This window comes from Colias philodice, chromosome 12, assembly GCF_061535455.1.
Source record: "Colias philodice isolate Cphi_HAF_F1 chromosome 12, ilColPhil1 Martin Lab GWU primary, whole genome shotgun sequence".
Lineage (NCBI taxonomy): Eukaryota > Metazoa > Arthropoda > Insecta > Lepidoptera > Pieridae > Colias > Colias philodice.
The window spans coordinates 4,590,326-4,605,555 of record NC_143097.1 but is presented as its reverse complement, the minus strand read 5'-3'; the positions used below and the strand labels follow the sequence as shown (position 1 = coordinate 4,605,555).

Sequence of the window (15,230 nt, the reverse complement as noted above, 5' to 3'; positions counted from 1 at the left end):
AATACAAAAATAAATTCACAACACAAGAAAATCCGCGCGCAAATCATAGCGCGTGACAATGAAATCAAGAACTTTCGAGCCGACGCGGACGACGAAGGAGCCTAACAAAAGTACCTACAATCATAGGCGGCTCGTGACAAAATTGTATGGCCGTGTTCACTTGAAATAAAACAACGAAAATAGGAACCTACAATAGCGTTAGCAGTACAAAAAAAATGAGCACCACATTATAAATGTCTAAAAATTATAGAGTATTTCAAAACGAATTCAATTATTATTTAGCAATAATTAGAAAATCCCCGAATTTGCATTCGTGATCGTATTCATAGTGTTTGTCTACACTAATATTATAAAGAGGAAAACTTTGTTTGTTTGTTTGATTGTAATGAATAGGCTCATAAACTACTGGACATTTTAACAATGCAATGTTTGCAAGTTTGTGATTACTTTGATAGTTTACCGATTTATAATAATTGTATACTTATATCATTGTTTAAAAATATTCAAACACAATATGATATAGGTACTGATTTATCACTGGTTTCAGTGATGAACTGATGAGTCAATGTTAGCCACAATACTAATCACTTTCGTCATACATGTGTATGAACTATGATTGATGTGATTTGCAATGTGGTGAAATTTCATAAAAATCACGGGCCAATTTTTTGTTTTGAATCCCACCGAAAATACATATATTACTAATTGCGTTATTAGAATAATTAATTACTATACCCACGATCAATTATTACAATTTACAATATAGTCTCAAATGCATACTAGAGAAACATTGCAATTTGAATCAATTAAAATGCATAGCATACAAAAATAAATTCACAACACAAGAAATTCCGCGCGCAAATCATAGCGCGTGTCAATGAAATCAAGAATGTAATTTTATATCAAGCCGACGAGCGACGACGCCGAACTAAAGTACCTACAGTACCATTTACCTTCAGTGTACAATACAGTTTACAGACCTACGACGGACGAACAATAATGAGTAATAAATAAAAAAAAACATAGTTTCTAAGGTCATTAGTTTTATTTTATTTTATTGTTATTTTCTTTGAACGATTGGAAATGAAATTACTCAATTTTTACACAGAACTTTGATTTATTAGAATTATGCTCATTATGCATAAGATAACGAACGCGAATGCACGACATCTAGCGCGTCAATGTCTAAACATCGCCTTTCGTTTAGACATTGACGCGCTAGATCTGTAATAAGTATATAGTCTATGCGCTAGATGTCGTGCTTTATGTCGTGTTTCGCTTGGCAAAAGACACGCACACTACTGTAGAAGTGTCAAATTTTTCCGGTATTTTACTGTTGTTTTTCTAAGTAAATATTGTAAATTATTGATTAAAAAGGTCGAACGCGCACACATTTCATTATAGAGAAGTGATAAAATGATTAGTTTTAAAGAAATAGTGTCTGTGTTAAGTGTTTAGAGGTAATCAAAAATGTATGGAGGGACGGTCGGAACATCAACCTTAACGGAATGCATTTCGTGGTCCACAGATTGTTTGTCTGTGGTTTAGGCTGTGGTTATTTTATGTTTTTTTTTTTGTAATGTAAATGGGATTTCGGCAGAACACGATTTAATCTTTTTATTTTTTTAACATTATTACACAGTAATCGGTAAAGGAAACCATTATGATTCAATTCGAATGTCCAAGATGAAGATGTTGTCCTATTTGAATCCGTCGTTGACATTTATTAATATTACTTAATCCAGCTTTAATCAATATTGAGTGAAATATAGTTTTAATTATCTTCTCACCGTATGTGGTAACTGGTATTGTCAACAATTTTCCATATTTATGAGCTATTTGAAAGTTGTTTTTCTTTTTATTTTATTAGGTATTTTCTTCAAGACGTTCGATCGACACACCGTAAAGTTTATCCAAAACATTCGAAACATTTATGCTAAGTCGATAGTACCGTTCCTCGAAATGGCAGAGTTAGTTTTATTTCCAACTCAGGTCAATAGTGAGTTCAACATTTCCTTGAGAAAACGAAGGATTCCAATATCCGCGCAGTGCCCGAGTCACGCTTCCAAATGTCATTACCATGCCATGCCGCTCCGGAATTTGTACTGAAAATGTATTTTAATAAGTTAGTTTATCTGTTGAATCCGAGAACCATTTTGTTTACTCGACGTCGTGAGTAATAACCGTGTTCTAGTCGTTTGATTTATATTCTGATGCTGCTCTATGTAGTCGAATATGAATGAGTTTCGTTTCACTTGCACATTTTTTCGTATTGAGAAAATGCTTTTTTAAAGAACGTAATTTATGGTACTTAATGATAATCATTATCTATAAGCCAATACTGTTTAAGCCAAGTGAAATTATTGTGAATTGTTAATTGTAATCGTCTCGTACAATCAAGGAAGTTTTGTTTATAGTTTTTTTTTTAATTGAGAGTTGATTATTACTATTAATTAATTTTATTTTTTTTGTCGTAGGCTTTTTACTAGATAGATATATAATATTACAGACATGGCACAAGCTATTCCTTTAAAATTGAATAAAAATAGACAGCCATTAACACAGTCCATAGACCTTTAGCTCATAAAAATGAGGAGATCATTAGAAGAACATAACATTGTGAATAAAAACTTGTCTCACCATCCTCTGGTGTTGGCAGCTCTTCCTGGAAGTTATACCAATCACAATTCACAGTAATTAACAGTACTCATGAATTTTTGCGATTGATTGCCTTCACTGCGAATTGTTGCAATTAAAAAATCCATAAATTGTCAATGGCATGCAATTTAGGTAAGGACGCAATTAACACTAAAACTTTTATATGATCAAATTGTAATTATTCAAAGGTACATATTAGTAAGTTTAAATTAAAAAAAACATGGTACGGTTTTTAGTTTCGATATTTTATGGCTTGAAATCATAGATCACTATTGAAAAATATATTTCGAAAAAGACAGAAAAACAACATTAATTAAAAAAGGTGGGACTACAAAAACATTTTAGCGCCCACATATAAAATCAAAGTGGATTTTTTGGTGATTCAGCTATCCCATATAATGCGCCTAATCGTCCGCGTAAGGATATCATGGCAATATGTCTATTTTCTACTAAGCTTTAACAATTCATTTAATGTAAGTTGACATACAAACATATCCGACATCCCCATCCCTCAAAGGGGAAAGCATCTTTACTTTTTTTGCAAACACAGAATACATTTACATGAACAAGTTAGCTGGTTATTGTCAGCAGTCTATCCCATATAAAGGTTAACTCAGCAAATGGCAATGATAATATACTGGTTCAACCACTGGTGGGATAGTAAAAAATACATAAAAATGTACTTTTACACCGCTTTTTATTATTTAATAGACGCATTTAAAAATAAAAAAATGTCGTATCTTTTTATTCGTAATAAATTTTAGAGTACTTTTGATTTTAGCTTTTTATGGGTAATTTCGTTAGCAGAGCCTACGAAAGTTATATTAGAAACCTATTCTTGATAATTTATTATATTTTTAACATTCATATGGAGAGAAATACATAACGATGAATTTCATACATTTCCTTTTCCTACCAGGATGCCTAGTAGAGATTGCTGTTCAGCGATAAGGCCGCTTCTTGTACAAATGATACCTTTTTTGTAATATCGTTCATTTTCTGTTTTTATTCTACTTAGTTTTTACATTAGATTGTTATAAATAACGCCTTAATAGGCGCTTAAAAAATATATTTTATCGTAAAGGTATTAAGTTAGCATGCAAAAAGGTATTTTTTTATTTCTTGAAAATTTGCTGATCCTATGAAATACAGTGTATCATATTCTAGATTATTCGTTTTCTCTGCTGGATGCCCATAAATCTAGAAAAGGATACCAATTACCAATAAATATTCTCCTTTTTTTAAAAAGGCCATTACTATGTCGTCCTGCGTAATATTTTACAGAACGTCTCGGACACTTGTGAAAAATTGCGTGAGTATTTTTTTGAGAATATTAATAATTTTATAGATAATAGTAGCTATAAAGACAGTATAAATAAGAAATGTTTTCTTTTATTAAAGTACATACCTACATAAATATATATATTTTTAAATCTTAGTAAAAATAGATCGAATCAACGACGGTATGCAACTAATAACTATTCATTATAATGTATATAATATATTGATATTTGCTACTGATCTTAGAATGAAGCAGGCGAAACCCACTAACAATAGCTAGCAATAATTCAGACCAGTCTACGATAAGAAGGTAAAACCGTGTGGTCCTTACTCCTTACAGAGATACAGCGCAAAATAAACATTTATTACGTGGGTTTAATATTAACCATAAACTATAATCAAGATCTCCTACGCACTTGTAGATTAATCTACATATAAGTAAATATGCTGAAGGGATTAAGAAAAAAATGTTAAAACAAGAAAACCTATTTTTTCAATAGGTATGTCCGTTCTATATAATAAAAAAAACCGTTAACATTTTTCTAATAATCAGAAAAATACCCAAGTAATTAAAAATACATACATTAAAACATAAATAATAAGCCGTACGTGTATTTTTTTCCTTTAAACACGGATTTCCACGAAGTATTTCTATCCAAACCACACAGAAAAAAAGTGAATAATGTACAGGTACAGCATTTATAGGCAATTATGGACTAAACATAGGTCTAATTGTTATAAATTGCCGTTTAGAGACAGACATAAAGGATTTATCTAGCGAAATATTAAATAAAACAATTACCTACATACGACCTCCGGGCATGGAATTAAACTGTATTTGTCGGCTCACGTTCAAATAGTTATCATTAAAACAAATGGGCATCATTAGGACTTAGCTGTCACGCCATAACAACGACTATTAGTAGTTTTTGTCTAAAATAGTTATACATATATTATGTCTTAATTTTGTCTCTAAAAGTAACAATACAACAATAAACTTTTATTAAATTATAGGTAGGGTAAAATTTCTTAATTCGTAAGGTATAGGCAATAAATGGTTATTCAGTGGATACGATTATTTCTTTTATTTTTCATGAAAAAGCTTAGGTAAATATTACATTATATACTTAAACAAATAATCAGGAAAAATCACTCGCGCTTCGCGCTCGTGATTTTTTAACCTGAAAAACTTGACTCCTTCATTTGTTTGCAACGAACCTATCGGAAAATGCCAGATAATTTTGAAGCTCGTGTGGTATTCGGGGGATTATTTTTCCGACCCAAATATCGACCAATAGAATTGCACCATTCGACGTCACGTGGTACAACCTACATGGTATTATACTGATAATTTTTTGAAAATTTTCTCTGGTCTTTGACGTCAAACTGACAGGTTCAATTCAATTGTGAAATTATTGGCCGACATTTGGGACGGAAAAATAATCTCCCGAATACCACACGAGCTTCAAAACTATCTGGCATTTCCCTCAAGGTTCCCTGCAAACAAATAAAGTCGTCAAGTTTTTCAGGAAAAATCACTCGCGCTTCGCGCTCGTGATTTTTTAACCTTGACTAAAAACTTGACTCCTTCATTTGTTTGCAACGAACCTATCGGAAAATACCCGACAATTTTGAAGCTCTTGTGGTATTATAAGTGATTATTTTTCCGTCCCAAATGTCGGCCAATAATTTCACAATTGAATTCAACCTGTCAGTTTGACGTCAACTACCAGAGAAAATTTTCAAAAAATTATCAGTATAATACCACAGTATTACAATATTATTTCCTACAGTAAGGAATCGCCTTTGATGTCGCGCGATGCCGCCGCCAGCGTAGGTACTTACGCTGCCACACGAAAATACGCTAGGGTTGCAACAAATGGGAAATAAAACAATTGTGATTATTAATATTATGATGAAATCATTTATTCATATGTACATTCAAAATAATTGCGATTATTAAATCTGATGTAATTATTTGTTCATTAATATATAATTACAGATATTGCACTGCTAAATATTATTTACGTGGACACTTTATTTTTGGATGTTCTTAATTGTATATTATAACATGTAACTAAGTAATGCATTCGCATTGGGATGTACATCTGATTAGAAAATAATGAGGACAACATATACATAGCTTTGATTTTAATTCAACAGATACAATTAATACAATCTTTCTGAAATATTGTTTCCTTCTGGGATTTCAATGTAGATTTACATCCGTAAACGGAACAGTTTGTGCGCGCCATAATTGAATATGTAAGTACCTATGTATAAAAAAAATACGACTGCGTCGTCCTTTAGCGATAGGTAAAGCAATCTCAGCGTGATTGCTTTACGCGGCCCGCGTCGCCCGACCCCCGCCAGTTCCCCTCCGTTTCTCTGCACAAGTACATTCGTCGCACTACTGTAGGAAATATGGTAATACTGTGATAATACCATGTAGGTTGTACCACGTGACGTCGAATGGTGCAATTCTATTGGTCGATATTTGGGTCGGAAAAATAATCTATTTTATTATGCATTTGCAAAAATATACTAATTCTCTCCAAAAGAATATATCTTGAGATAATTGAGCAAAAAATGATATCAAAACGTATCAATCATAATCGCTCAACCTGGGAATTCATCAGTCGCTTCATCAAATAAATGATTGCGAAGAATTTATTGTTCACGGCACAGTTTCAACGGCCGGATGCTGTAAACATTCTCTTCATTATAGACTCATTTTTTACATCATCGAAATCATTATTACTCATGTATTAAATCGGTATTATTTATTTTCTTAGTCGCCGTGAGTATTCAAAATGAAGATGTAGTTTTTGCGGTTACGCTTCCGAATAGCTTATTATGAGTTCACACTCCATCTGTAATCGTAAGTAGATAGCTTTTTTGTTTGCACACGTATTTTAAAAGTTTAAAACAATCTTTTACAACGTAAGTGCATTTGAAATTAGAAAACTTACTCGTAGCAGACTTTTTAATTTGAATTGGAGCGTCTTTGTTATTACAAAGTAGGTAGGTTTCATGTTTTTATCAGATCTTTCGTCGCATATAATATTTTATAATACGCCAATACGGTTAGAACTTTACGTATTTTCGATTATTAAGTTAACCGGAAAAGCTTTGTCCTGCTACACAAAATCAACTATCGTAAAGGAGAAAACAAACGGAAAAAATTTTATATTACTTATAAACGACATTAATTTACTTAAATGTTTGTGGATAGATCTTGTGTGATTAGAGAATTAATAAATAATAATTAAGAAAAATGCACACGCATATAAGTATACCTATACCTACAATGAGTGTAGACTGTAGTACCTAGTAGTATGTATATAAGTATACACTGATACACACCTACAATGAGTTTAAAGACAAGTTTCCTATGTAATTTTGGTAATTATACATGTAGAGTTTAGACCTATATTTAGGCATAAATAAAATAAAACCTAATACGGAACGACTATATTTTATCAAATCGGATCATCGCTCTCAGATAACTTTCAATGAGTTTCCGAAAGGTGTATCTAATTTATAAAAAAAGCATAAAAGTTATTATTTTCCAATCTTTCATAATGAAATTGGTTTCTTCCGAGTAAAACCTTGTTATAAAAATAATTTAAAGTAAATTAATTTTCTGACTACTATAAGAAAAGAAAAAGCGAGGCTTCGTAATAACTATAGGTATTTCTGTTTTTATTTTCTCGCTAATTATTTTCTCCTTTTCTTTGTATAAAAGAAGTTAAAACTGTAATTGTTACTAAACACGGGTAGAACGTAGCTCTTGTTTTTTGGCTAATGTCTGTTCTACTACAAATTTCTTGCAGCGTTGATGCCAACAACCTTCGCTAGATTATAGATTCGTGAAAGACAATTTCCACGTCTGAATATAGGGTCACGAAGTAAGATCGGAAGATTTATAACGTGTATTGGAGAAATTTACAGATGACATCACCGTTATGATACAGGACGATAGCGCAAATGCCAACGTATATCGTGGTATACATATGCTTAAGATAACATAGCTTTAATAGCGATACTTCTAGCCGATGGCAATTATTTCTCTGGTATTTGGCTTGATAAAGTTCATGGTTGTATTTAGTTAATTTCTATCGTTAAGAAACCACCACTTTTAATATATAAGTACGTGAAAAATAATAGATCATAATTCATAAGTCATAACATGAAGAATACGTTGATGTAGTGTTACTCATTGAGCCAATAACGTGGTAAGAGAGCATTCAGTCTAAATATTTTTTTACGTTATCAGCTTTTTCTTCTTTTTCGTTATTTGTTCGTTTTTTTAAAGGTATTCTATAACACTACAACTGCTATAGAATATAATTTTATATACATCTATCAATCTAATTTTATAAACATGATTTTATAAATTATAATGAAACATTAGCGAGTATTTTACGGCTAATCTCTGTAACCGATTAGTTCTAGAGTCATGAGCTCGGCGCCGACCACCGCGATGTCATTTCTCGTGACACTTTTTTGTTCAGATGAAGCGAATTGAATTATTTCTCACGCTTAATATAAAAGTATTATCTCTTAATTTTAAGCATGAAAATAAAGAAATATCCCAGATGGATGAATGGATAATTGAAAAAAGTATCTATTTGTGATCGAGAGGTTATAAAAAACTAAATACTTTATTAACCGACGTCAAAAAAAAGGAGGAGGTTATCAATTCGGCCGGTATGTTTTTTTTTATGTATGTACACCGATTACTCCGTGGTTTTTGATTCTTTTTTTGTTCGATGCGGGATGGTGTCGAATTGGTCCCATAAAAATTTTATTCGGATAGGCCCAGTAGTTTTTATTTTATGAGCATTTTTGTCTGTATTTGTAAATGTTGCAAGTGCAAGTTTGAAGTCGGTTGTTTTTAACGCAGTTATTGACTTGTATTTTATTAATATTTTTTTACATAAACAAAACAATCTCAATAGTTTACACTGCGAATAGTTGCAACCATGAATCAATATTGTATTAGCGAATATGACAGCTATTTCCATCTAATATAGTGCGAAATGCAAAAATAAACAGAACAATTCAATGGGAAATTACCATTAAACAAAGTTACCAGGCGAATGAGGTCTTAAACTTCTGTTTAGTAAAGTCGTAGTTTAAAATATTTATACAATTTGATGATGTGATGTTTTCGATAGTAATCTGTTAAACATAATTGTAACAAAATTCATCTGAGTTCAAAATCACAAAAGGAATTTCAAAAACTGATTTTGTAATTTAATTCAATGCCCATAAAAGCACAAATTTGTCCCCATTATTATCGAGTGAGAACAAAAAACAGTTTCTCTAATAAATAATGCTATTCACTTAACTGCGGCTACAAATTATTGGTTTCTGGTACATAAATTACGCATATAATTTGAAAATATAGTGCATTGTACTTTACTATTCAAGATATGTGTTTTAATGATTATTATAGGTCCAATCACCTTTTGTAAATTCTATTCCTCTTTTGTGTGGTCATTTGAGATCATCCATTTTATGTTAATCGGTATAAAAACTATATTCCAACTCATATGTCTATTCAAATCTTCATCAGAATTATTATGTAGAGCCGTAGATTATCTATTTCATTTTAATTAAATAATGTTTCTCCTATTACAACCCTATACCGCTATTGCAATGCTCATATAGCAAAATACAGCTAAAGATCGAACTAAAATTGTGTCCTTACAAAAGTGAACAAATTTTGCCTCTATTTTTTGCCAGACTGTAATTGCGATTGAATTTTTGAAACTTTTGACTCATGTTATTCGATAACTATTCAAATATAACATATAATTAATGATACTATACTTGTCCATAGGGATTCAGACAGATCGCACAGAACATGCGTACGCGTCGGCTCAGGAGTACAAAGAGGCGCTCGAGGCTCTGCGCAGGAACACCGGCGTTGTAAGTCATTTTATGTTAATTTTCTATGGACAGGAATAAATTGTTTTTTGTGAAGGAACAAGTGTAATAATAGAATTAGTATAAAAAGGCTTTGTATCGGCAGTGATGTATTCCGTTTTTGTAAGGCTAGTTATATCTTTTTGCAAATGACATGTATGAATTATAGGAAGAACCTGCAATAGCTAACTAGGTTATAGGTATAGATACAAATAACTATTTGTCCACACATTAAATGTTTGATTTTTTCAGGAACGGAGTAAACCACAAAGAACTTTGGAATCAGAGATAGTGAGATCAGATGAAGCATTGCAGGAAATAACGGAAGAAATCCTTCCTGATCCATGGGAGTTGAACAATACGGCTCGAGCTGATGTTGAGGTGCTATTCTTCAATAGGGTACCTAAAGTGGGTAGTCAAACCTTCATGGAGCTCCTGAGGCGCCTCGCTATAAGGAATCAATTTGGTAAGCGTCTCTATATGTGTACAGTAAGAATTTTCGCGTAAGTCTGCTCCGCGTCTCCAGATAAAAATTAAATTGTGACAATGATTGATAATTCTAATCTACAAATGCCGATATAATGCAATAAAAATATACTTCAGCGACGTATAAATTACTTCTACATAGTACCAGTCTACTCAATGGCAGTCTTTTTTGCAGTTGCTGATTTTATTCTCATCCATCCCCAAAAAAGAAGATATACTCACGATTTAAACTACATTTGCGATAATATCGTATTTTGCTCAAACTCGTTGAGTGGAAAATCGCTACAATAGTAATATTTCATAACGGAAACATACTAGAACTACGTTACTTTATGTCAAATCATTTTGTCCCTGGTCTCTACGGAATCGTGTTTAAAAATAACATCTTTTGTTAAAGCAGCCATGCGAAAACTGGGTAATGATTATATAACTCGTTGCTAACACCGAACAATACTAATGACTTACTTTACCTTGGGTAAAAACAAAGATTTGTTGACAGCATTGTGTTGTCACTGCGAGCACGTTACAGTCCGAACCGTTAGACCTCACCGCACATATTTGCTTCTAGATTAGTTTCTGAAACTAAGCAGTATGTTGAATGTGTAACTAAACAAGTTTTCGGTTAGCTGAGTATAGCACTAAAATGATGAAGTGCCATTCCCAGATTTAATGCATACCTATGTTTAATATTTAAATGTCATATTATAGCCACAAACTTTAACACACATCCCAATACTAAGAATGAAAGGAACTCTTAACTACTTGGCTGTCGTTGATTCCATGACAGAAGTTTACAAAATGAATTACTTACAGGCTTCCACCGAGACACAGTACAGCGTGTAGAGACCATTCGACTGGCGCCAGCAGACCAGCAGGTCCTCGCCAGCTTGGTGTCCGCATACAGTCCACCGGCTTCTTACGCCAAGCACGTGTGCTATACGAACTTCACACGGTAATTATATTACTTTCTTTATATATGACAGAAAGGAGACAGATAAATTAAATAATTTTCAAAATTGTTCCAAGAATGTATTGTAAATACATTCTTGTTATAATTCAGAGATAAAATCTCCATGAATCAAATTAATAAATACGCATAAAAATGTAATTTATGAAAGGGCTTTGTGGGCCATAAATTTAATTCTCTGAACATAATTTCTCATAAGCAGATGCGTAGTTAATGTCACTCATAATTAACCTCTAGACTTAAATCATCTTAAAACGTGACCAACTTTTCTGTTCTTCATAACGATGACCGTGAATTCATTATCTAAATAATTTATAAGCTTAACGTATTTACATATTTAACTGTACATTAATTAATAAACATAATTACAATTTCTGAAACTAGGTGAATGCTTTTATGTTAGCGCCAAACATCAATCAATGCTTTTGTTTTGAATTCACACAACGATGTAGCGATAAACACCATTCTATATTTATACATATGATAGATTTAAATACACGTGCTAAAATCATTCTATTGTTACACACTCATTAACCGTAATTGCTGTTTCATCTTGATTAACTTGTCTATAAATAATGAGTGAAATTATACACCATAGAGATAATTAGGAACGCCTTCTCAATAATTATTAAAGTGTTGAAAGCAAGCAGAGCGATGTTTCTATTACGGAATGATAGTTCTGTAGCTTACATTTATTAATTTGTTGTTTTTATTTGATAAATTGGATTGGTTGCTATAGTTTGCCTTATTAGCTGTTATTCTTTATTGATTGATGTTTATTCGTGGATATAACTTAAACTTACAACATACATACTTTACACAACATGATATAACTGCACAAAACGAATTAGATATTAATATTCTCTCTCTTGATATTGCCAAAACACGTAACTATTTTACTCCGTAATGTTATCAAATTCTGATGAAGACGAATTGTGTCTATTCTTTAAAACTTTGGCAAATATTTATAAGATGCATAATATGAAGACTTTTAAGATTTATTGTTTTACTTGCTTTTCCAGGTTTGGACTACCATCACCAATTTATATAAACGTAGTCCGCGATCCTGTGGAACGTGTTATCTCGTGGTACTACTACGTGAGGGCTCCCTGGTATTATGTGGAGAGGAAAAGGGTGTTCCCAGACTTGCCTTTACCTGATCCTGCGTGGCTTAGAAAGGTATGTTTAGCAGTTTGCTTAATTTTAGCTCAGAACGAAGAAAATATTTGACGAACTACGTTAATACAACTAAGTCCCTTCCTATTATCTGGTTGTCGAGATCACGAGATTACGCTCACTGTAAGGTGTAAGGTATTCAAAATGTCGACATAAATAGATAAGAAAACAAATTAATCGCTGTAAAACAGTAATATTACTTTAATTGCTAAATTAATTCTCGCGTAAGCAAACACGAAATTAAGCATTGTTGGCTATGGTTTAATTTGCCCCTCAAGTTGTTTTTAATCAGTCACGCTACAAATTGCAACTTTGCAAAATTAAATCGGCATGGCCTCGCAGATGAAGCTCGAATACGATTTGTCTTTGTCACATTTTTCTGACGTGTCCTGACAATGTGTAATTATTTCAATTGTGAGTTCCCACGAAGCAATTCATAAGAGACTTGTTTAATAATATCACTAACTTCGCTATTTCTTTTGTTAGGCCGTGAATCTTTTAGGGTTATAGAAACACTTTATAATAATTTATCACGACATAAAGCATTAAGGAATCTTATTAATTTTATATAAAATATTAATATTAATGCAAATTACACAATCCAGTCGGCCAAAGACATCGTCTATAGACGAGGGTCTTGACCGTTTAATGTTTTAGCATAAACTGATGATAAGTAAAGGGCTACGTTAGCTCCCCTAGTCAATTAATGCAAATAACAACTTATTTATAAAATTAGCCACTCGCACTCCATGAAAAACCTTATATAACGGACTTTTTAAACATACACCTTCGTCTTAGGACTTAACAGTTTTAAACAGCGTATAAAATTATCGAAGATAGATACATTATGCCAGAAGCTTCACAGTAAAAACATTTCATTACCATTGCGGTATCTAATCCATCATCTCAGTGCAATCAAGCGAGTGTGAGCTTAAATTCACGTATATAAGAATGAAAATGTTTCAAACGGTGCGGTGTTAGAGATGTGTTATTTCGTTGTGTGTATTTCGCAAAGGGATCATTACTCTCACGCTGCGATCTTCATTCGGCGTTGTCCATTAGATGCGGTTGTTCAGCCCGTGTCGATTTGAAGATCAATGAGTTAGCGATCGGACACGCACTCCGTGTAACTGAGATTTTAGAGCCTATATACATTGTGATGAGGATAAAGGCGCGTGTAGACCCGGCAACTGTAAATTACTATGCTTAGTTGCATCTATACTGAAAGAATAGAATAAATTCGATTGCTCTGGCGGGTCACGAGTGGCTGAATTGGTCAGGCATCCGCCCCGGAATGGCGCGAAAGGATGCGGGTTCGAGTCCCGCCTCGTGATCGAATTTTTTCTATTCTTTATAAATTTATATTTATAAAGCATTTGAATGCCATAAAACCAAAAATATCAATTTCAAAAACACTTTCTTTAAATCAGCACTAATTTTATGTTTGCCAATGTAACGTAACCTAACGTAACTCTCAGCATCCTTTTAATTTTGTTTTAATTTGAAGATGTTTACAAACTTTCCCAATTACTGAGTAGGTACTATATCACACAATCGCGAACTAATACTAGATTAGTTATCTCCCAAAGAAACCTACAGAGTCACGATAATAATAAAGTAAGTAGGTAGTTCGAAGAAACGAGAATTGACTCCGATTCGGTAACCACGACAAAGCGACAGGTGCAAAGACCCAGATAGACCATTATTGTATTGTGTGATCTCGTTTTCGCTGTCAGTAGACATGTTTTTTATTATATGTCAAGACATTGGAACGTCATGTTTGCGATGGGATATATTTTGCTTTTGAAAGTTTCGGACAAAATTATACCTTTGGTGAAGGGCTTTCCTTGGTGCGTAAGGTACCTATAGTTTTATTTTATTAGTGAAAGTTACGGAACTTTTCGATAAATAGAACAAAATGGAAACATTCAAGTATTTTGTCTTCCACTTTCTTTTCATTGGAAGAAAAAAACGAGTGTTTAAAAAGGGCCCGAAACAATTCACGAAATGATTGTCACGTGATGTTGCGTAAAAGTCCAAATGGTTAGACTACACCAAAATTGGCCCCCAATTTGATCATCTTGACAAATTTTAATTATCTGTTTGTAAATTATTGAGTATCAAATAATTTTATAATATACTAAGAAAAACATCGTCGTAAAAATAAGAACTAGCGTTAAAGGTATTTTGATTTTACAGTCGACTCCTGACTAATTAAATACCTATTTTTAAATGTAAGGCTATCTAATCTTGATCGATTCAATTACATATATCCTTTACTCGCCTTGGGGTCGAGGCGTGCTAATTGTATAACAGTACTGAGAATAATTAATGGGAACGATAGCATGTGATTGACGTAGAGTTTAACTGTTTAGTCGTGTTGTTGCATCAATGACATGATACTTTAATTAAACAGCGTTAAATATGAATTATAATACATAATATGTACTTTTTAATTATACGAGTGTTAATGAAATAAAACTTCAAAAGCATAAGCATTTGTTTTATAGATTACGATGAACGCTATCATAACTTTTATCATACCTATAAGTATCAAGGCGTAAAAAAGCTTCTCTCGCTTTTCGGCGATAATTTTTTTTATCCCTCGTGCAGAAGGCATTTATTTTTTGCTAAATATTTGATAAAAACTAATGACATTATACTTAATATCGTATGGTTTCTAGAGATCCGTATTTGTTATTTTCTTTATATCTTTTGAAATCAT

The 15,230-nt window shown here is 32.5% G+C and overlaps 1 protein-coding gene and 1 long non-coding RNA gene across 5 annotated transcripts in view; one reads left to right on the top strand and one right to left on the bottom strand.

Moving 5' to 3' along the window:
* The window catches only part of LOC149483922 (uncharacterized), a 188,253-nt gene that overhangs the window by 3,215 nt on the left and 169,808 nt on the right, over window positions 1-15,230 (bottom strand). The gene's annotated exons all lie outside the window — the stretch shown is intronic.
* Window positions 1-15,230, top strand: part of pip (heparan sulfate 2-O-sulfotransferase pipe) — an 80,003-nt gene that overhangs the window by 57,708 nt on the left and 7,065 nt on the right. For all 4 annotated transcript variants that reach the window (XM_089701462.1, XM_089701459.1, XM_089701460.1 and 1 more), the window contains exons 4-7: window positions 9,791-9,879; window positions 10,129-10,342; window positions 11,176-11,314; window positions 12,352-12,508. In XM_089701462.1, coding sequence (XP_089557588.1) covers window positions 9,791-9,879; window positions 10,129-10,342; window positions 11,176-11,314; window positions 12,352-12,508 — 599 coding nt within the window. The remainder of the gene's footprint in view (window positions 1-9,790; window positions 9,880-10,128; window positions 10,343-11,175; window positions 11,315-12,351; window positions 12,509-15,230) is intronic.